The 23,167-nt window shown below is 39.4% G+C and overlaps 1 protein-coding gene across 6 annotated transcripts in view; it reads left to right on the forward strand.

The window, feature by feature from the left end:
* The first annotated feature begins 4,876 nt into the window (after positions 1 to 4,876).
* LOC117212377 (gamma-aminobutyric acid type B receptor subunit 1) overlaps positions 4,877 to 23,167 on the forward strand; it is a 32,808-nt gene continuing 14,517 nt past the window's right edge. For 3 of the 6 annotated variants that reach the window (XM_033457166.1, XM_033457170.1, XM_033457171.1), the window contains exons 1-5: positions 4,925 to 5,915; positions 9,552 to 11,152; positions 18,723 to 19,040; positions 19,367 to 19,471; positions 19,972 to 20,037. In XM_033457166.1, coding sequence (XP_033313057.1) covers positions 9,608 to 11,152; positions 18,723 to 19,040; positions 19,367 to 19,471; positions 19,972 to 20,037 — 2,034 coding nt within the window. In that variant the 5' untranslated portion in view covers positions 4,925 to 5,915; positions 9,552 to 9,607. Of the gene's footprint in view, positions 5,916 to 8,611; positions 9,114 to 9,551; positions 11,153 to 18,722; positions 19,041 to 19,366; positions 19,472 to 19,971; positions 20,038 to 23,167 lie in introns of those variants that run through there. The other 3 variants (XM_033457168.1, XM_033457169.1, XM_033457172.1) reach the window with 3 other exon arrangements.

Below are 23,167 nucleotides of genomic sequence, written 5' to 3' on the forward strand. Positions count from 1 at the left end.
TCGATCACTCGTGTCTGCATTTCGAAGCGCAACCTTGGAGGGTCTCTTTCCGGAATGTTGCTTCAGCGCGATCGTCGTCGCAAATGAGTCCAACGAGAATTTCCTCGTCGGGCAAACGAGATTTACGCTAGAAAGGGACTTAATTGAAAGCAGAGTATTCCCTCTTCGTAACAACATTTTGTCGCCATGATTTATTTTTTTTTTTTTTTTACCAGACAAAAACAATATTCAATCTCGTAAGCTGCTGTTGACATTCCGCAGTGGAACAAGTATAATTTTCCTTAGCTGCTTTCATTAAGATTACTCGTTCCTTCCGCTTTACTTCTATCCGGAAGTTCTGAGTAATTCTACACAAAAATAAAATAATGGAGATAAAAGAAAAGTCGAGGTGAAAAGGCGATGGAATGGAACACGACCGAATCGAAATCGAAGAAAGTTGACACTGGATCGATGCTGCTTCGCATGTGCTTTCCCTTCATAGCTACATATGTCGAATGTCCGAAAGGTCAGTGCGACACGGTTTGCAATACTGTAGCTTACACCTACAAACTGTTCAGAAATCACTTTGGAACTTGTAAGTAATTCGATTCAGCATTTCCGCAATAGCTCTCCCTAGTCGTTCCTAGTTCCTGTTACTATCGATTTTCTATTATCTATTCACAATCCAAATATTTGTCTTCTTTATCTACGTATCAAATATTCTATCTGTGTACAATAATACTCTACCTATGCATGAAATTTCAACGAGGGGCGGAAAACATGAACTTTATTAATTACAACGACGCTTACAACGCTTCCAATTAATTATATGTTTTAAGAAGGAAAATTTATTAATACCGTCTTTACATTAATTGATGCTTCATTTTCGGAGGAGGAAGGATCGTATTTTATCTTTTCCCTTTCATTATACTCTCCCCCATTTTTTTACTGATCGATTCTGTCCAGTTTTGTTAAATAGCATCGCATTGAAATGACAGTTCGCAGCATCTAACAAAGTGTGTGAAATAAATGACGAGAAATTGCGATTCTGTTACTTTGGAATAAATGTAAGAAATATCTTAAAATTCAACGGATAAGCTGATCTGTATCCCAGAGAGTTGCCATGGCAGACAAAACCAACAGCTGAGTTTTCTTCACAACGCTGCTCGCAACAAGACGAATAAACATTGTGTGACTAGACTGACTCTGTCATGGGATCATAGCAAGGACAGCCGACATCGTCTAATAAAGCGTACTGACTTTCCTGCAACGGAGCTCGCCATCGTAGAATTTTTATCAGTAGATAAATTCAATTGTGTCAGCGTCATTGGAAATTTGAAATGTAGAACTATATAACCAAGAGAAATATTTTTCTCCGCGATAGCATTTCATATTTAAACTTCCTACGAATAGAATCGATTTTAGTATTCTGACCAGCATTATAACAAGGCAAAATAGAAAAATTTATTGTATTTCTCACTATGCAACGAAAATGCTAGATTCGCGTCACGTATTAGGAAAATGTGCAAAACATATTGGATATAAGGACTCGCACCGATCTTGGGCCCGATGCGCACGTATGGCTTTTGTCATTGTTGTCTCGCTACGATCGTATATCCTTCCTTTTTTCCCAGTTAAAAACAACGAAAACAAACATATGATCTCAGTGAGATCACACCGACAAAAGTCATACGTTTGTACTGGGCTTAAAGGGATTTAACCTCGTAGGTACGATGCGCCACTATAGTGGCTTTCGCGGATGTCATCTTACATTACGATGCGCCATTATAGTGGCTCATTCTACTAACTCATTCGCTCACCGTTTCAACCAAATAATCTTTCTCATTTGTCTTGTTTGACACTTTTCTTGTCTTCGTAACGTTTTATAACAGTGTTAACAATATACAGGCAGAATATATAGTCTTTGTTTTTGATATGCCAGCGTCAGATATCAATTGTTGCTTTTCGTTAAAAAAAATATACCATTATTACGTGCTCCTTTTAACATGCCGATCCGTAGCCTTATAATTTTGTAAAATATTCAAGCTGAAAATGTCAAAATAAAAAACTTCAAAATAGAAAACGAAGAGCAATTTGAAAAACACTATCACGCTATGGGTGTGAAAATTGTGACGTGGCCCTGTGTGTCGTAGGGTGCTTTAAAATATATCACACTCAATTGTATTATTAATTATTAAAGTAAATTATTGAAGTTGAAATGTATGCATCATATCTTTGAGAGAAATTATAATTTAATTATCAAAAACTACATTCCAATGTGCTTGCGTAGAGAACAGCATTATCCGACACACATTGCAGTGCTGTATCGTTTACGTGTAATTCGCGTCAAACTCTGCCCTACAGAGGAACAACCTCGCATAAAATTCAACCTCACCTAAGAGGTTAAAGCAAAAGAAGGAACGGGTTTCGTGCGATATCACTACTTCGCTCTCACTCTGAATAGAATCCATTTCGCCATAGATTTCACCAACATAGTTTGTCTGTGTTCGTCTCGTTCTGCTCTTCTAAGAAACTAACGAGCCATATCCGTGAAGTTAGCGGGGGCCGCTCTTTTATGTGGTTGGGCAAAGGAAGCTAAACGAACGTGCGAATCACGCGGCAATGTTTCGTACGGACAGTACTCATTGTTAATCTCTTGGTAATTAAATAACAGCGAGAATCGAGCGTCTTTCTCATGGATAGATGATGTGCATAAAACGGCAAAACAAATTGCAGCAGCAAATTCTTCGCCGACACCGACTACAAAACCGCTCTCTCCGGTGGTCCAACATCCTGTCTTGTATTCGATTCATTCTCCGGTGAACCCAAAGCAATCGCTCCTCACAATCCACGAAAATAAAACGGACGAGTTCGTTCGATCAACTGCCTATAACATGGAACAAGACCTTGAAAGATCAACTCTTGGTGAAGTAGCTCCCTTATAATAGAATAACTTGATCGGAACCGATTTGCATAAAATTTCACGAGGGTTCTCGCTCGTACGTGCCGCTATCGGTGAAACTCCATATAATTTATTAAAATCCATGTTTTGCCACCATATTCTTTAAGATCTCGCGTAATCAAGCGTTTTGAGATACGATGGAATTAAATCTGTGACAAGAATTAGTACATCATGGTCTCCTTCCGAAATAAGCTTTAATTTGTCAATCGGGAGATAGATTAAAAATCTCGCATTTATAGAATGATAATCCAAACGTGGGAATGAAAATTTACCAAGACGTTGTACTCGATGATACTCATCTATAAGATGAAAAGTAAATTTCACACGTTCGAGACTATTTTTCTTTTCGAGCAAAACAGTACATCGAAGATGTTTGAAGAGCAACGTCACGTACTTGAGACGAAATTTCAAGTTGGGACTCGCGTAACGCGTAGTCATCGACAAAATTATTTTAAGTCGACCATAAAATAAATGACCAATTGAAACTGGTAAAGGTTGTTAGGGAGCATTGATAACTGGCTCCTAATATGGTTACATGCTTCGGTAAGTCTGTCGCATATTTGCATGTTCGATTGCCAGAGAGACAACTGGAAATTATGTCCGCGCTTTCGAACAACGTAATTTATTTAAGCTACTTTCCCTCGAAGCAATCAATGCTCCCTCATTTGCATATGGATATACACTGATTTGCCTACTAAAAACATTATCGAATAGATATTTCGAAACTTCCTAGTTCGCGTTACTTTGCGCCTGGTAATTTGGCCGCATGGCTCGTTAACAAACACAACCATAGTTTTACGCTCGACTGAAATAATCGTAAGTTCGTTTAGACCAAACGATGTTTCCAAAACGATAAATCGTCGGATGATTTGTTGATCAAATTGAACGTGAATGTAACTTTTCGCTATAAAGATCCCTGTATACATTGAAACGTGTTACCATGCATATATGCGGGTTACGTGAAACCTATATAAACCAGTTTCAGTTTACCTCCACATTACCGATTCTTCTCAGCGTTGGTGTGATGCGAACGTTGAAACGCGCGATTCAAAATCTTTGATTATTTTCCAACTCCAGTATTATTATCAATAACAGGAGGTATATTGACTACAAAAAATAAAAACTTAAAAACTATAAAGAAATGTGTACAGCGATGATTAATTAGGAAAATGAATGATGAAATGAGTAAATGAATCTAGTGATTGTAGAAATTAGTTGCGTTTTTAATATTCATTGGATGAAGTTCACCCGAGGATTGAAAAATAAAATATAATGATAAAAGTCTATTATAGATTATATTCGGTATCGATGTCGCTCTTTTACCCGTTGAAACCTGCGTTCTAGTCGGGCCTTGCTCACCGACTAAGACGGGATTCTGATTCCTGCACCTATACTAATGCATCGATCGTGCGTTGCTTCTGATGTCGATTCGCCGACACCGAAATACATACATTGTAACATGCATCATAAAACCTAAGTGTCGATATATGCATCGCAACATGTTTCAATGTCTACAAGGGCCTTAAAATTAAGAGGGAAAGCCTTTGAGGTGACTATACCGATCGAAGCATATAGTGACGTTGAAGTATTCTCGCACAAACTTCTTCCTGCAAGTCCGAGAGAAGTTTGAAAACGTCGGCGAAAAATAAGTTAGAGGCGAAGGATTTCACTTTGCGAAGAATGTTTCGAATCCCTGGTGTTCCTTTGCAACTAATACTGCTGCTGCTGCGGTAACCGTTGCTTTTCATAAATTACATTTCTCAAGGAAAATATATAGAATGGTCTTTGAACGAAAGGAAACAATAAGGATTCATTGAGACGGCTGAATCGCAAAGTGAAATTCGAAAGAAATCAACGAGTAAATAGTCGTTTGATGAACGAAGTATATCTCTCCATTCGAGGGAAAATGCAAGAGAAACGAGCGTCTGCGCATTACCAGGACAGGCTGTCACGAGAACTCCTGTAGGAGACGAGGCTCGCAGAATTCCACGGAGCCAACAGTGCGCGAACCGCCAGCACGCGACGCGGTTGCTCCGACGCGACACCTTCTGCGCTCATCGTCGCTACGGATTGCCTACGGTTAGGTTCTAATACGCTTCTGCACGCCATTCTGTCCTGTATCTTTCGCATTCATTCCACTTTCACTTTTCTTCCACCAAATTTCAAGAAGACATCTGATACGGCTATTTTCGAAAAACAGCGCAGACAAAAGCAAGAGACAGAAGATACGAATGACTTGTGTTACGCTTGCAACTGGTTGTCCGTACGCCCTCGTATTTCTCCAACCCACTGTTTCTTTTTTATAATAGAGAGTTCGTCGTCGTTTGCAGCTTCGTCGTACAAACGTAATAGATCATAAGTAAATAACACAAAGACCGAATGCTCGGATATATCCCGGAGCAAGCGAGTAACCAGATTATACGGCGCTCGTTACCCGTGAACAAAATGTCATCGTGAGCTATCGTTGGTTCACAGTGCAACGCGAGAACGCACAGTGAATAAACGCGCAAAACGTATTTACAAAGTACACTTCTGCGATGAAAGAAAAAACTCTATGACAGAAGCAAACAGGGTGAAAAAAAGAGACTAATGGAGATATCTTTCTAATGGGAACTTGTTTGATGGTTCGGGAGAAGTGCAGGTATTTTCGAAGGATAAAGGATACAAAACAATGTCGATGAAAGAATCAATTTACGGGTCACGGTTCGAGTAAAGACTTGGTGGAAAGGAAGCAAACGGCGACAACTGCCTGTACAAAAACTGTATAACAATTATTAGTTATCGCAAGTATTATCTTAAAAGTGACACGTTTATCGAAGAAAATTCAAACAGATTGGTTCGAGTGTTATAAAGTTCAAAAGAAAGGAAAGAAACGCCTACGCAAAGATATTCGAAGAAAATCGATGTGGACGATTTCTTCAAATTCATTTCCAAGAAAAATGCGACGTTTGAAGCAATATTACGTGATTTTACGGTAATTCGTACTTCTTGATCCCTTTTATCCGACATAAATATCGTAAAAGCCTCTCGTCCCAACTTTCAGCAATTTTTTTTACGAGTATAGGAAACCCGTAGTTAATATCTCGATTACAGACTAAATTTTCACGATATTAAATTTGCCTAAAAAAGGGAGAATACCGGTGTTATAAAAAAAATTGTTCCTGCTGAATATCAAAAGTACCAAACCATTTGTGAAAACTACGTTGAAAGTTCCCCCATTTACGGCATTGTTTCGCTTATCTGCTTAAGAAAATATTCTAACTTTACGGTTTACTGCTACGTACTTTTACGGAAAAAGTATTTATAAAGGTCAGAAAGGCTCTTTGATACTCCGTGCAACTTTAGAAACTTTACGCGGCCCCTAATCTCTGGTTTTACGCCACTTCCAAAATCTACATTATCTTCTTCGATAATGAAAAATAATTTGTTGTCGCTGTTTCAACCAGACTCTAACGATGGTGGAACAATTGTGTAAAAGTGTACATGAAAGTTCCGTAAATAAGTAAACGGACCAAGCAGCAAACTCGCCCAAACGAAGCTTTTAAGGCCGCAACGAACCTCCGTGTCTCCCCATTAATTCTAATAAATGCAATTGATTAAGTTGCATGTGACTCGCAAACATAGTGCTTTCCTCGTATCCGCTATGAACAAGTACATCAAAATTTTTAAGTACGGGTAACGACTGTTAACAAATTCGTTTGTTATTTCGGTCATTTAAATTTCACGATAACGTACATTATCGTCGAAACTTTCCTACTCCGTTGTGCAATTTCGCGTTCAAACGAAGGCGCACTTCGTCACTCTGTGACTCAGTTTCGCGATGGGTTGCGTTAACGAGTTTAAAAAATAATGAGACTTACTAAATTGAAATTCTTTAATGAAAGTGAAATTCCATGCTTTAATGCAGCTTTGTCACCCTGGATATACCTTCATATCGGGGCCACTTCATGAATTTGTAACCGAGAGATTAGAGAGCTGCTATACGATAATAATTTACACGCAATTATGTTTGTCGACTTTCCATAGCGTGGAAATTGTAGAAATGTCCACGCTTTGATGTTATAGATCATAATTTTCGTTTGCCGTTTTAGAAACAAGAAATTGCTACGGCATGAAAACTTTGGTCAAAATTAATGAACTTTTTTCTGCTTTAGCAGTAGAAAGTCTGCTTGCCTTTTTCTTCGGGATTCTCTTTCGTTTTTTCATTTCAAGTTTTCCTAACCTCATTATTCGAAATGTATGGTATCTCGCGTTTGGTATTTGCGAGAAGAATAGATGCGTTTATCTCAGGATAATTTAACAATTAAGAGAAACCATTCTATGGAATACGCCGGTTTCTCGATTTTTCGTAATTCCCGTCCTCAAACAACGATTCATCATCAAATTACATTTTTAAATCATCGCTCCGCAGTTTCTACTGTACATAGATTATTCCTACGAATTTTTGTGCTTAGACGTCGCCAACGCGGTGACGATCCCGGAACATCCGCCGCAAACGAACAGATCTCGCGAAACTGCCGTAAACGTGTATCGAACATGAACGAGATGAACGTAGTATTGAATTCGAGAGTAGTAATCCCTGTTCCGATACCCCGAGGGAATGGCATATTCTGTTTCCAGATACGCAAAAGCAATCATATGGCTCGTACGATCCATCAAAAGCGTGCATCTTTTGCTACGAACTTATTTCTGCCACAAATCTTAAAGAAGGCAAGGAAGGTTGCATAACTGATTGACTTTTTAAAACATTTTTCTTTACCGCTTCGGTTCATCCTAGCAGGAATCCTCGCACCATTAGCAAAAGAACTGATCTCGTATTTGCGCCTTCAGTCATAAACAAATTACCTCACCCATCTAACGATTATTATAGCGCCTTCTTAATGTCGTAATATAGCTATTCAGGGAGAAAGACTTTGGAGGCTGTATTCCATGCTGTAACGAACAATTTAATGGACAGCGAGTAATATATCGATAACAGTTGGAAACGTTACGCAACTCTCTCTACATGTACACGAATGTCATCTCTTTATTTGCTTCTCAGTTGCCCTCTACTTACCAATATAACGCTACCATTAGTCTACATTTACGTTTTCTTTCTTTCATCTGTTCTTCGCAAGGAAACAGACCAAGCATAAAGAAGCTCGAGTTCACGTGGTGTGGTGTGGTGTGGTAGGTCAGGGGGTCGAGAGGCCCACCACCTCTGCTTCAGACTTCGGAATCTCCACTCTTCTGACAACTGACTGCCTATCGAAGGTGTCACAGGTTATGTTGGTTCCGTTCTTTGCTCGATTCGAACAGCCCGAAATAAACTGAGGGTAGGCGGGATTATATGAAACCGACCTGTAGAAAATGCTGCCTTGCAGTCGATTCGATAAACCTGTCGATATTCGGGAAACACTACATATTTACTAGGCTCGATAGTTAGGCTAAGTCGCGAGATTCATTTACATTCTATTGCCGAGGATACGGATTTAACGCGACGAAGATACTTGAAAAAGACGCGATTAAACGAAAGCTCTAGTGAATTTTTAACGCTTTTTCTTTCAAAAAAGAAAAGAGTTGAAATATCGAATTTAGAAACGTTATTGTGTAACCGCTCCATTTTCTCAACATTTCCGCGCACGTCAGGATGCGATTAGAGTTAGAAGATACTGATACTGATTTCGATGCTTACACGTGCCTATAATCTACCTTGTACAAACGTGATATGTACGTATATCTATGCATAGAAATTTGAAATTCAATTGACATTTTCATGTATAATAAAAAAAAAAAAAAAACACTGAAAATAGCATGCAATAAAGCTGCATCAGTATCGCAGTTTAAAAAGTCACATTGGAGTGCGTAACAATGGCGGCCGTTACTCGCTATAGAAAGTCAATTACGTTAAAACTTCTAGAGGGAATCTTTGTTCGCTCGTAAGTACAGTTTTACGTAACGCGAAGGGAAGCGAATAAACTAAATCCCATTGTTTAATCGCTATCATCGTTTACGCGTACTTAGCTCATTCAAAGAAGGTCAGAAGCTTCTCTAACGCAACCATAAAAGGGTACTAGAGCTCATTAACATAGCCTGTGCAATTGTGTGTGTATACGTGTTCCCGTTTCTGCGACATTACGTTAAGCAGACTGGGCACACAGATTTTCTATCCGTGAAGCAGAAACAGCGTTTGGTACGATACTTCTCGATAAAAGTATATTTATTGTAGCTGAAGTTGACAGATGTTGGCAGTTTTGTGCGGCGAATAGATTTGCTGGAATTTATTAATCGTAATAAAGGAGAAACAATAGACAGAAATGGCAAACGATATCTCCCGTCCCTATAAATTCGATTAAGAGACAGAATAACCGCTACAACATTATTCCTCCCTTTTTGCAATGCTAATTGCCCCTTACCAAGTTCACACGATCACACGATCGACCTGGACTGATATATACATACACGTGCACATATAATGTATGCGAAAAATCTTTGTTAACAGACAAACCGACTAAACTGGAAATTTTCTGCACGGTTTCAAAGACGGTTTAAAGCGACATATACATATTTACGAGAATATTAATTATATTATTCCGCATTGAGAATAAAGTACGTGTATGTTAATTTTCAGATGAGGACAAGCCGACAAAGCGCCCTGAGTCGTCGAAACAGCGACGGCGACTGATTATGACGCGCGTCCATACGCGCCGCGATTTCTCTCGTCTCCTCCTGCCATTCTCATCCTCTGAGACCTTTCACCTTTCTTGCAACCTAATCCTTCTCCTTCTCGGTCTCGCCTCTGTTCGTAGCGTTCTGCCGTGCAATGAAAAAGCGAGGTCTCAAAGTCATGATCTTACATCGTTTCCTTACCTCGTCGACACCGCGGGTAGAAAGTATTCTCGAAGAGTTCCCGACGATCCTCGGGAGTTGATACAGCATGGCTTGAACGAGTACGAAATTTCCGACTCATCGGATGAACCCGACGGGACAGAAATTCACGTCGATCGAATCTCACGAAGACGAACGAGTGCATTAAAACGAGTTAACCACGTGACGAATAAGTTCGTCGCATCATTCGGTAAAGATAATCGTGCGTATTTGCGCGACGACTCGCGATTCGCTACGGTCACGGCTGATATTGTGAACGGTTACTACGGCGAGTCTCGCAGGCGGCACCAGAAGCGGAAGTTTCGACGGGAAAATGATATACTACTAGCCAATATCGACGACCAAATCGGTGGTACGACTTTGATGAACGGTGTAAGTTATCGCGATGAAAAACATATTGAGCTGAGAATGAAAAGGAACTTTGACCGGAAGCATAAATTGGAGAGGAAAATGAGAATGAATCTTCTCGGTTTGGAAGAATCGTTTCACGATTGCGAAGAATACGGCGAGGAATTCACGGAGAACGACGACTCGAGATCTACCAGAAGAAATAGGTCTGATAAAGTCGCGGATAATTCCGAAGCGAAAAGAAACAATGGGACCGAGAATCCAGTTCATTCGATGAAAGTAAATGGCAATCTGTCACCGACTTCGAATGAGAGCAGCGAGGACCCTTTTACGGGTTTCGAGGGCTCGCAAAAATTTCCTATAAAAGTCACGTACAAGCCGCCTATAGCAGCTCAAGTCGAAAAGTTTGATAGAAGGCACTTTGGTCCGCCTAAAATGGATATTCCCGAAACCACAATCGCGTCATATCCGTCGACCATGCCACCGGATCTACCAAAAAGTCCCGGCAGAGACGTCCTTCACCGACATCGTAAAGTCGATGAGAATACAGAGGAGGAACGAAGACAGGAGGTGGCCATCGACGAGCACGAGAAAGCCGACGACATCACGGATGATCGCTGGCTGCCCGGCGCATCGTCTGGTCGACGATCCTCCAATATAGCCAGCGGAAAGTCTTTCCCAGAAGAAAAGCACGTCTCCCCGTCCTCAACGTCTTCTCCAATGTTGACATCGCCTAGTGATAAGTATTCGATGAACGAGTCGCGTATCGACCAAGACACAGAAGAAATTGAAGAATCCAGTGTTACAGTGCCGAATGTGAAATCGTCCGAAAAGATAAACATAACTATCCTAGGTTTATTCGAGATGACACGAGGTTCTGAACCTAGACCGGAAGGAACTAGCGAGTTACAAGCAGCCAGATTAGCCGTTGAACGGGTCAACGAATTGAATGTCTTATCCAAGTTTCGTCTGCGTCTTATTCACAACGATACCAAGGTAAAAACAAAACATTTCTATTCTATCGGATATATTTTCCAAGAGTTCAACCAGCTACGCTTTATGTATTCACAGCCTTTGCTTTATGATGGAAAAATCGTGGGTAAAATATGGCGACAGCACGAAATACTTTACTTGCTAAGAAAGTTTCGTTATTTATATTCATCGCCGTTGATTCTCCAAAGAATACGCGCGTATCACGATTGTCGCGTGAAAAATGAATCGGTCATCGAAAAGACGACGCTTTCGACTATCTCGATGTAGCGTAACAATTTTTCTTCCAAAGAAATAATGTTATGTGCACACACGAACATGTGTTCCATGCTGTTGAATCTCAAAGCGCTCACGGTCCTAATAATTTCGCGCCTTTCCCGCGACAAAATGTTTTCAACAAACTTATCGAAATGTTGAACGCTATGTGGATCAAAATTTCACTTCCAAATTAGATCCGCATTAATTTGCAAATTCTGTATGTTTAAAATTTCGGTTCTAGTCTGTTTCTGCGGCCAGCCAGCGAAACTGTGGTTCGAGCAAAGGGAAATTCCATGACGTAACGAGAAGTCGTATTAAACTGAAGTTAAACCGCGAAATAGCAACCCTGGCTTTTATTATTTTTTAACCAGACTACGCGCAACAACTGTCAAACTGTTTTCCACAATACCAAGTTTTGTTTCCCCCGTTTATATCAACTGACATTTTCCGTAGGCGCTGCTACGCGTTCCCGATAACCGCCGTGTAACAGGGATCGTTGACGCTTCGTTGAAAAAATATGTAACTTTGTGGTGCGCAATTAAATCGCTAGACTTTGTTTAATCGGGGCAATGCACACTTGTGTAGTTGTATTAGTCTTTGTACGGGAAAAACCGCTGTATTAAACTGTTACTTTCCGCAATAATTTCCGTTTATGTGCTATATCGTCTTCGTATAAACACTACCGATCGTTTAAACGCGCACCTTTACGGAAAGTGAATCAACGAAACGAAACAGAATGAAACGAAACGAAATAAAAAATTAAAACAGCATGATTCACGCAACGTCACTTGTGCTTTTATTGCGTTCAAGTATGTAACTTTCGTGGTATATTGTGCGAGGGAATATTTCACGACTAAGCAATCGGAAAGTGCGATGGAGAAGATGGAAAGAATCACCTTAACATATAGAGAGTGATACCTTACCTATGAACTTTCATATAAACCAAATTAAGTGTCTTTCTTTTATAAATCAGTTTATATTACTTTATATGGTACAAACAAAATACCGATCATTTTGCAACTTCGACGTTCGTGGCTCACCATTTTCTCTGTGAGACAAAGTCTCGTTACATACGAGTTCGGAGCATTACATAGCTTTTATGTGTCTTTGCTGAATTCACCGTGTGCATTCATCGGAGTGCGTCGTCAGACCGTTTTACGTTCTCTCTGTTTGCTGTGTGCGTACGAATACGAGAACCTCGATGAAAATGGGATTTAGAACAAGGAATGGCCGTAGGCCATTTGTAATTTAACCAATCCCACACCGGTAAAGTACTCGAAGGGTGGTCCTCTTCATCAAGGATTCGAAAAGATCTACATTTTTTCTGCATACTATTCTCCACGTTTCCTTTCTGTTCTTCTCTTTCACTCTGTCCTTTCTAATTTGCATTAAACAAATGGTTATCAACGGAATATTCCCGTGTTGATCCTTGAAAATTCTAATTTGTATGCGTTTTATGAAAATTTGTATACGTCGTAACACAATGATAGTTTGTCCTCGTCTGTTTTCCGATTTTCCGTGGCGCGAACTAGCATCGGTGTCGCGTAAAATAGGAGTTGTCCTTTCATAGGATAGAAAATAAGATTTTTGTTCCGACATCGAATGCAACGCCAAAACCAACTAAGGCTTTATTTCATGGTAATTATCCGGAAACAGTGTTGGCTGTTCATATAAAATTTATATAACTATGTTAATAAATAAGATAATACGTAGCTTCTTCAAGATTTTGGGGTCGAGTCGCGCTTCTTCTATTTCGAATTAATTATCAAATTATAATTCCGTATATCGTTATCAGCATTGTTGAACTAACCTGTGAAAAAAGAAAATACAAAAACGAAGTAGAGACTTTTGAAAACCTATGGCCCCACTTTGAAATTTATCGACAGCAACTTTTTTGCTGTCGAACCAACTAAAGGCTTTTTGAAATCTCGGAAAGCGAGTTAACGTAGCGTAGACTCAAATGCGTGTTCAACGAAAGCACTTTTGTATTTATTCAAAGTACAAACACGCATATTGATTGAGTGCGCCTCGATAGAACCTATCTTCTATCATTTATTCTAGTTCATATCCTGAAAGATAGGACAGCTTTATGCGGCTACTGTGCATATTCTCTTCCAAAATCTGTACTACCTACCATCGAAGATTTTTGAAACTGTGTTGGAGGACGTAAATTATGGATATGTTCGATCCATTAAGTTATTTGTATTCTAGTACTAGTTTATTAAATAATCTTCAACTATATATCTCATGGTCGGCCTGCTATAAATATAAATGAATAGGAAAACACTGGGAGGTTAAATCGATCATATACGCGATTCCGAAGCGAAACCACATATATCGAACTACAATTATCGACATTGCCCCACAACCAATTGGAAAAACTAAAGAAAATCGATTATAATTAAAAAGGCGTAAAATAAAAAAAGAATCGTTTCTATACAGGTTTTGCATCAATTGGTGAAGTATAAGACAATTAAAGGAACGCTATTATCTCGATTGACCTATCTGTACTTTTATTCTTAATTCTTTTTCTCTTTCCCTTTTCCTCCTTTTTCAATTCGTTTTGTATTCTCTTTCACTGCTCTTCGAATCGATCTGGCTATTATATATACTCGCAAGTTCGTCGAAAATAAAAAGTTTCATTTGGAATAAATTTTCAAATTTATGCCGTGGACAATCTTAATACCTGAACTTCTTCCTGCCTCTTAATGAAGAAGCAATATACTAACCGTAACAAGCTTAAGCGCCATTAAGCTCCAAACAAAAAGCATCGTCTTACGAAACGTCTCCAAGACCGATTTTTTTCTCTTTATCGACGTAAGAGAAAGTCCGATAGAATTCGTATTTTCGTTTCATGCTTCGTTCACCACAATTCTATTCCTCAAAAGGACACAGACTACGATGTATGTAGGGAAAAATAGGGTCCGATTAAAAGATCAGTTGTTAGAAGGGTGACTTGAGGCGATAAAGGTAGCTATCTCGAAGAACCTGCAGCGAATTTGAGGGGATCTCCGTTATACGTCCAAGTGAAAGAGGAAAGTCAATAATCGGACAACCACTTGTCAACTAATAATTCGATCGTTATTGGAAGTGCTTGAAACGTCTTCATCTTCGGGGCTTGTCGTTTCTTCATTGCACATTTTTATAATCACACAGCTCGATTATAATCATCGATTAGACCTTTATCTCGAATACGAAACATTTGAATTTCCCAATGGCAGGACATATTCGCATAATGCGTGTTGGTAAAAAACGACGTTGGGAAAAACTGTATCATGAAAGTAATATCACGTCTAAACTACGATGATAATAAATAAGGTAGGATTAAATAAAAGTGTGATAAAAGTGGCGCCTTACGAGTAGGATGTATTCCTCTGTTCGACCCTTGTAAGAAAATTTTCCTACGTCTACTCGCGTAGCAGTGTTATTGGACCAGAACAATCACGGAAGAAAAGAACAGCAACGTTTGAGAAATAGCCACGAAAATAGAGATCAGCACTATGGATGTGGATATATTCATTGAGCCAGCTCCTAAAAAATTCACAGACCATATATACCCGTCATTCCTGTACTCCATCATCTTCCACCACTCCCTTTCCTCGTCGAACGTATTGCTAAGATTGCGATAGATCCGATACTTTTATCTGCCGTCGTTTCCTATTCATACAGTCTATTGATTGCGCGATCAGCCACGATAGTGACAAATGAAAGATATTTTATGGTATATCGCGTAATCATAAAAGGTAGATATTTTTTCACGATGGTCTAGGTGAAAAACTTTGCCTATCGTCCAATTTTAACCATCGACTGGTTGTTCAATTTTTCGAGAAGGACTAATAGCGAACAATGAACGGGAACGATTCAGCAATTACGTGAATACGCGATGATTAACCACGTACACGGTAATTGGCTCGTCACGGATAGTTAATCGAGCAAAATCAAACGCGTCACACGAGTAGATATCGATAAAAATTTACAGATTCCATAGGTAATTTCTGTCGGGCAAATCTAATATACATGGATATTGCAGTGTACCTAAAAGTTTTCAGCGAAAACGTAGCCAAAGCGGTTTCCAAACGAGAATTTAGTTTCAAAACAAGGCAAATGAGTTTAATGAAATGCGCGATTAAAAAATGGAGTTGCAGCATTGAACGCTTTATGAAAATATCAAAAACTCGTATTTTTATTGAAATAAAATGTAGGTGATAAAATCATTCGGCACGTGAAATAATATTTTCTTATCGTGCGAAATGATCATTCGAAATTGGTATAGGAATTATCGACAGAAAACAGATTGACTAAAGTGTTCGATTTCCTGTTAGAAAAAAAGCATATCGGTAAATTTATAATGAAATACGCCGCTAAGATAATATTTTAGAAAATGAAAAACGACACTTTTTTGCACTAAGCTATCGCCGAATGAATATTTAATAAAAACTTAACGACATCTCCCTTTATACCTTCCATTAATTGCATAAGACGACGCAACGTTTAAAATATTAATTTAATCAAATCCAGCGCGAGAAGCTTAAAAAGTGAGAGAAAACGTGAGTACCGAAGGATACAGTTTCATGATATTTGGAGTTGCAGTATCACTTAAGCTTGTGGACACGAAGTTGTATCACTCCGTAATATAATGCTGCAGCGAAACAAAGTTGTATGCTAGAACACAGAAACGTTAACCTTAGTATGAACTTAGTTCATTCAAGATTACGCTGTCAAAGCTTGTAAAACGTTTACATGCTGCATCGTAAATCCGTATCACTGCGAGGCAAAATCTCTGAAAATTCAATAAAGACAGGCGGCAGATCAGGCCGAGCGCTCGAGCTGTCATGGAACTTAAAAATTTTCCTCTTTTCAGAAAACAGAGTGCTTGCAACCGCGTCGACTCTAAATTGATATATCGCCGCGGCAGCGGAGTTAAAACGGACCTTATTTTCGCTTCGTGTACGAGACAGCTTTTAGATTAATCCGGTGTGTAAAGAAATATTTTGTTAAAGTTTGCACGCGACAAGTCGAGCAAGCTGTAGAATCTATCTTCATTTAACGTCACTTCGATGCTCCTTTCACCCTTAATTTGATAATGATAGTTTATCGAAGGTACAATGCAGCAAGGTTTCTCACAAACTTTCTACAACCAGATGCTTTAAGGCATACACGGTTGTCGTCTGTCAGAAACCACTAACGGAATAGAGTTCGACATAAATAGTTACGTCCGATTATGAGCCGAGTTCAAATTCTCCCGATTATACACGGAACTTATATAAAGTCGTCTAAAATAGTATAATCCCATATACCACATATAATACTTAAAGTTGCAAAATTCTTAAACACGTAATGCTAATTTCTTTGCAGCAATGCTTTGACAGCCGAGGAAACTTTGTAGGTGTATCATACTTTTCATCGTTCGATATTGCTGGCGTTTCTTCCCTTCAGCGAGCAATACTATCTGTTTTGTGTCAACGTTTCACCGACAGGAAACAGATAGCAGTAGCTGTTCTTTGTTAAATAAGCTCTACGTCATGGAAGATTCCTCGAGCTTACTCTTTCATTTGGCCGACTTACAACTCTCTTTTTCGCGAAGACATTCGGTGAAAACGAATCACGCGTCATTTTTCTCCCTGGATATTGCTCGATACATTGCTGCCACATTTTTTGCAGTTATTAAATTTTCTCCTTCAGTATAATAATGAAATAGGTCGCTTGTTTCGTATAGAGGTATGACATCCGATCAACGGATGTTAAATGCGTTTCAGCAATCGACAAAATCCTTTGAATTCTTTGTACAGATCTTGATCTTTGATGATCTTGATCACATCATAAACTTTCTAATAAACTTTCTAATAAAAAGATATCGAGATCTGGCGTAATTTTCTCCGTCACCATTTCCATAGATCAACGTTTGGATTCTAAATGCAATGATTGTCTAAAACAAAACCACATCACGTGATCAAACATAAAAATACGTGATAACGTTGGAATTCGTCCGGCGTAAAATTATAGCTAGCTTTAATCGAGTTATTCTTTCCTTCCAGATTGCTAAGGAACTTTTGAAATTTGTTGATCGTATATGAAGAAATGATTCTATGAATTCCCTATGGTCGTGAATTCCGCAAAAGTCTAGTCACGTTCCCGTTGATTGCAATAAGAAAATTAAAAGAGAATGTCCGAGATTCCAATCATATCGATCAACGATCAATACAGTCGATTTTAGGTTAAAAATGTGAACCATTTAATTCAGTCCTATTAAACGCATCGTTGCGCGGTCGGCCTTTCATTGCGAAACTTTCACGGCGTTCTAGCGTTTATATGTATATCGGATCAAGGTAGAGGCACACGAGCTTGTGACCTGTGCCACGATGTTTGAACTCCTTTGTAAATTCCTCGAGGAAAGTTGCACCTCGAAACGTGGTGGCATGGAATCTGTAATTTTAATCTCCTTGTCTGCTTCCTTTGAAACATTCTTTGTAACAGTATTTACAAGAAATATACACGATTTTAATAAAATCCGCACTTCTACGTTTATATGTATCACGTTCATTTAAACGCAAAAGATTTGCAAATAGCAAATACAACTTAAATTCGTACCGGGGCTTAAATATAATAAAGTTAAGCCTCACGAGAAGTTCCTTATGTAAATACGTCGGTAGCAACAAGGCGAATGCCACTTTTCTCCACAGTTGTTAACCAAATTTCTATTTTCTCGAAGAAAACCGTCTCGCCTTATCCGTCTAAGACGTACCGCAACGTTTCGAAATCGAATAAAAATACAACAACGTACGAGAAGTTGAACTCGGAATCGAAGCTCATCTCGAAAATTCTGTATTTTCTTCCATCTCGGTATCTCGCCGGATTGCACGGTATGAGGCAGACTCTTCAACTGTATGCGAGCTTTCGAGTCCGCCCTAGTCACCCTCTCGCGTTGAATAATTGCTCGTTAAGGCTCACCGGTCCGTCTTCTCTCACCTCACCTTCCTTACGGACGTATACACGCACATGTACATCAATCTAGCCAAAGTGTTTGCGATCCTTTTCTTCTTTTTCTTGCCTCTCGTTACATGGCGCCTCATAATTGCTTACTTTCTATGCGAAACACGTCTTTCTTTCTCCACCGATTTCACAAACGGGTTTGTTTCACGACGTCACGTCATTGACGCCTTTCATAAATCATAATTTCGTATTTGTTTTGCGATACCATAGCGGAATAAATGCACCGGTTTATCAAAATATCGAAATATCAAACGAATTACACAACGCGTTGAATTTATAACAGGCGCGTTGTAATATCGTACTGATGTCCCTTTTTTTACGTTTTTAGTGCGACTCCGGTGTGGCGGTTGATAGATTCTTCCATGCTCTCTATTCGGCAAGGAAGAACGATCTAATACCGTTGTTACTGGGCACTGCCTGCTCCGAGGTCACGGAAACATTAGCCAAAATCGTACCTTACTGGAACGTGATACAAGTCTCCTTTGGATCCACCGCACCTGCCCTCTCGGATTCCACCGAATTTCCGCTTTTCCTACGAACCGTAGCGCCGGATTCAAGTCACAACTCTGCCAGGATAGCACTCATCAAACATTTTGGGTGGGACACTGTTACCGCTCTCTCGCAAACTGGTGACATGTATTCTCTGGTAAGCACATGAGTCGATGTAGCATTCAACAAGGAAGTTTAATCAAAGATACACGCCGTTCCAGCTTCTCGAGTACCTATGTGTTTAGTTTAATAGATTGCCATTGCGCCACTCAAAATTCCCATGTGACGAACAGTGTGTAAACTAGCTATTAAACTTTAGTCCCTTCGACAAAGCACGTTAAAATAAAGGGTTTACTTATGATGAAATACGAGTTTAATAAGAAAAATCTACTACAATTGTCTCTAAATGATACAAGCAATGTACAACTTTAACATTTACCTCCTTTGCTGCGAGGACGTTGCAGTATCGCTTTTTCGTTTCAGGCTGTGAACGATCTAGTCACGGAACTGGAGCAAGCGAATATTACGTGCACCGCTACTATCACCTTCGCAGAAAACGATTACAAGGAACAGCTGCAAACTTTAAAAGTAAGGCACGCCTAGACTTAAGCCTCATTGAATTTTTTTCACTGAATATGCTAGAGATTCGTGGCTGCCCGACGTGGTATACAGTTATGATGTATAGTTACGTTTAGTCGCCATCATTGTAGCTCTATCTTTGCGTTAGAAATCTTTCCACATTTACTTTACCTTTTAGAATGATATGCAAGCAATTTTAAATCTGTTAAAAAGCGTAGAATTTCAATGTGAGCGTTTAACAGTTGACCGTTTCAAAATTAATATCAGACGCTACAATGCACGGCAAAATTCTCCGAAAAACTATTTATCGTACATTAGAGCGTATCAGGCCGTGTCGAGCAAGGCGAATAATTCGATTAACCGCGATGCTCCGTGCGTCTTTAATCACACTTCATAACTAATTGCTTGTCCGCCCTAATACGATAAAGTTGCATGAAAGATGCGGTGCTTGAGACGAGCGCGGAAGAGAATAATCCTCCTTGTTGAAATGCAATTTTATTCGATTACAGGAGTTGGACACACGAATCATCATCGGGAGTTTTTCACCACAACTGGCGCCACGCGTTTTCTGCGAGGTAAACCTTCCACAGAAATTAAAACTCATGGATGCAAGTTCGTTTCGCCTCGTTGTCAAACTCCTTTATCGTATAATGGTAGAATATGTTTCTGGCAATTGCGTGCTTCTAGCGCGGAAAAATAACGGTGACCAAAGTCGAGTTACTTTTAGGATGAAAAGTTTTAAGTACCGAAACATGGGATAGTTTTACGTCGTGTTGATTTTGCAAAACAATACGCAATAACAAAAATCACCGTATCCATTATATGCGATAGCTTTATGTAAATTTGACCTGGAATTCACTTGAAGTTTTAGTCTTTTAATGAACAGTACTAAAAAAAGAAGTATGGAACCCTAGACCGTGTACTTCATCATTTCAAATTTTGACGATTAAAATCGGTTCAAGGACGGAAACGTCACGTTCGCAATCTTATCGTTTCACGAAAGGTCATTATACGTAGATGTCACATGCAGGGAAATGACTCGTGGAAGGATTATGCTAAAAATGAAAAATATTTCTGTATCTGAAAGCCACACTGATTCACGTCCTTTCCCGTTATGTCACATCAGAACAGAAAAACAATGGTGCGTACAGATTTATTGTTTAAAAGTATATTAATTTCGTAATTACAATATGGCAGATTATTGATATACATTTACAAACTGCTCTTATTTACATATACAAAGGGATCTAAAATAAAAGGAAGGCGGAACAAAAAAGAAAAAAGGAACGGAAGGAAGCGACGAGGAAAAATAAGATGGTATACATAACTCAATCATGAAAAAGATGGACTTGAGTTAGCTTTGCTTTCGAACGCAGAACTTATCAAGACGCTGCGTCAAGATTCGCCTGTCCTTTTTTTTATTATCACTCTCCGGTAATCCAGTACACCGACAATTCTCTTCAAAATACGCGGAAATAAAACGCTTCGCGTTACACGCTAAATGTGTCGCGAATTTACGAGCGTTCAAACGCATATCGACGACAGTTCAATTACGAATTTTTACAGACGCTCATAAAATCGCTATCTCTATGAGAATTGCTCTTTTTGGTGTTACCACCGTGACATTATAATACGCGAAAAAGATTATTTTCGAATTTCAACGTACACGAAAGGTTCCACGCGACATACACGAACTTCACGAACTCAATTCTATTCTACACGATAAATTGAAATTTGTCTATCGCGGAGGACTTTACGCCTCGATTTTCAGGCGAAAATCGATGAAATGCAAACACATGGTCATAGCCTGTGTCCCTGCTACGCGAATAATGAACATTGTGTTGAAGTAGGACGCTCTTTCTCTCTCTCTCTCTCTCTCTCTCTCGTTGTCCTTCTCTCTTTCCCTCATCACTATTATCATGTCAATGGCTTTGTGTTTCAAGACCAGTACTTTCCAAGAACTGCTCGTCAGCTTGTTTATCAGATAATTTTTTATTGTCTAATCGGTCTTCATACCGATAACCATGTAAATTCGATCGCAAGTCGCCGACTTAACTCAAAGTAATCGATATTCTCGACGATATAGGAGATAATCTTTAAAGAAAATGGTAGAAAATTGCATTTACATGACGTATTCACTTGATTGAGGTGACTCGTGAAACTATCACTGCAAAATTAATCACGGAACAGAAAGGATGAGGATTTGGGTGATCTTCGTGCTTCCAACGTCGGAAGTGTAAACATCAGGTTTCTGCGCCTCTAATCTTCGCCTGTGTCTCGCCTACATGTCAAAATGAAGTTACGTTGGTGGAGTATAGGAAACGGTGTTCTCCTGATTACTATCTATCTCTAAGATTCCAATTAATTCGCATTCTCTTTTGATTCGGTATCGTTTAAATTGTATCTCTTAAATCCTCCAAACTGGAAACGTCCTATCGAATCGCGAGTAGGTATATCTTATATAGGACTTTTTTATTTCCTCGAACGTCAGAAGTAGTATGGAAATAGCTGCGGGAAATATTTACATAAAAATGCAAATTTCTGATTTACAGTTGCTTTCGATCTTTTTCCTTTGTTTCGCATACCCGAAAGATACATAGGAGTTTATTAGAGGAAAAAGATTAAATTTACCAAAGCAGCTGAGCAATCGTGCTTCTTGTGAAAACGATTTTTCATCGGAGCGCGCCTCTGACATCTTGACCGACTATATTATTGCCAATCAGAAAGTAACTACGGCCGGCAGGCAATAACGCGTGCGTAGATGTTCGCAAGCGCTAGATCGACGATATCCACATCTTCTCCATTCAAACGATTGTGTAGTTCGTTACTTTTCCGATGTTTAATATTCACAGGTCAGGATCAGCCGTTTATTACGTCGATATGTATTCAGAGGCAAGGTTTTTCCTTTTCTTTGCGCGTACAACGAAACATGGAACGCGGAAACGTTTCTCCTATAAATCAACCGAAAATACAGATAACGCCTACACGGAATCTCGTAGCCTCGGACGGTGTCGTTTATAAACAGCGGGTGCATCCTTTGTTTCGTGACGCATCTGAACAAAATTTATCGCTAAACCAATCGGCTGTTCTCTAATTACGACTAATTTCTTAAAAAATAATTACGAATTTTTGTCGAAAGCAGCTGAAAATAATCCGAGATCTTCGCCTTTTATAATTCGAACTGCAAATAGTTCGTGGCATTCGTTTCAATACATCCACATAGAGCGTAGAGGTACAATTTATATCTCTGTATTATCGGTTTTAACGTCGGTGATAGTTCCGAGCGAGAAGAAACATTAAGTCCTGATTTACGTGAAATCGCGTGTTCGAGCGGTAAATACTTCGCTCGCCCTTTCTTTACTACTGAGAACAATATTATGTCTACGTATTCCAGGCACATTTCTCATTTTCACCGGATGCCTCAGCATGACAACAGTTGCGAATTCACAGAACAGCCTGCATCTTTGGACGACTAGGGCGCGCCATTCAAAAGTGTCCCAGTTTTTTAACTTTGTCTCTGTGCAAAGCGACGAAAGACAATGAGGCGTAAATACGACCGACGATGATTTCCCGATAACCGGCCGGCGATCTCTTCTTCCGGACTTGAAAGCTTTAGAAGAGTCGAGCCACGCCGGAAAGGATAAGAACGCTGCATACGAATGCATATCCAGCCGTCTCTTCCGAGTCAACGCAATGACATCTTTC

The sequence above is a fragment of the Bombus bifarius genome, unplaced genomic scaffold (assembly GCF_011952205.1).
Source record: "Bombus bifarius isolate JDL3187 unplaced genomic scaffold, Bbif_JDL3187 scf7180000008288, whole genome shotgun sequence".
In the NCBI taxonomy this organism is placed as follows: Eukaryota; Metazoa; Arthropoda; class Insecta; order Hymenoptera; family Apidae; genus Bombus; species Bombus bifarius.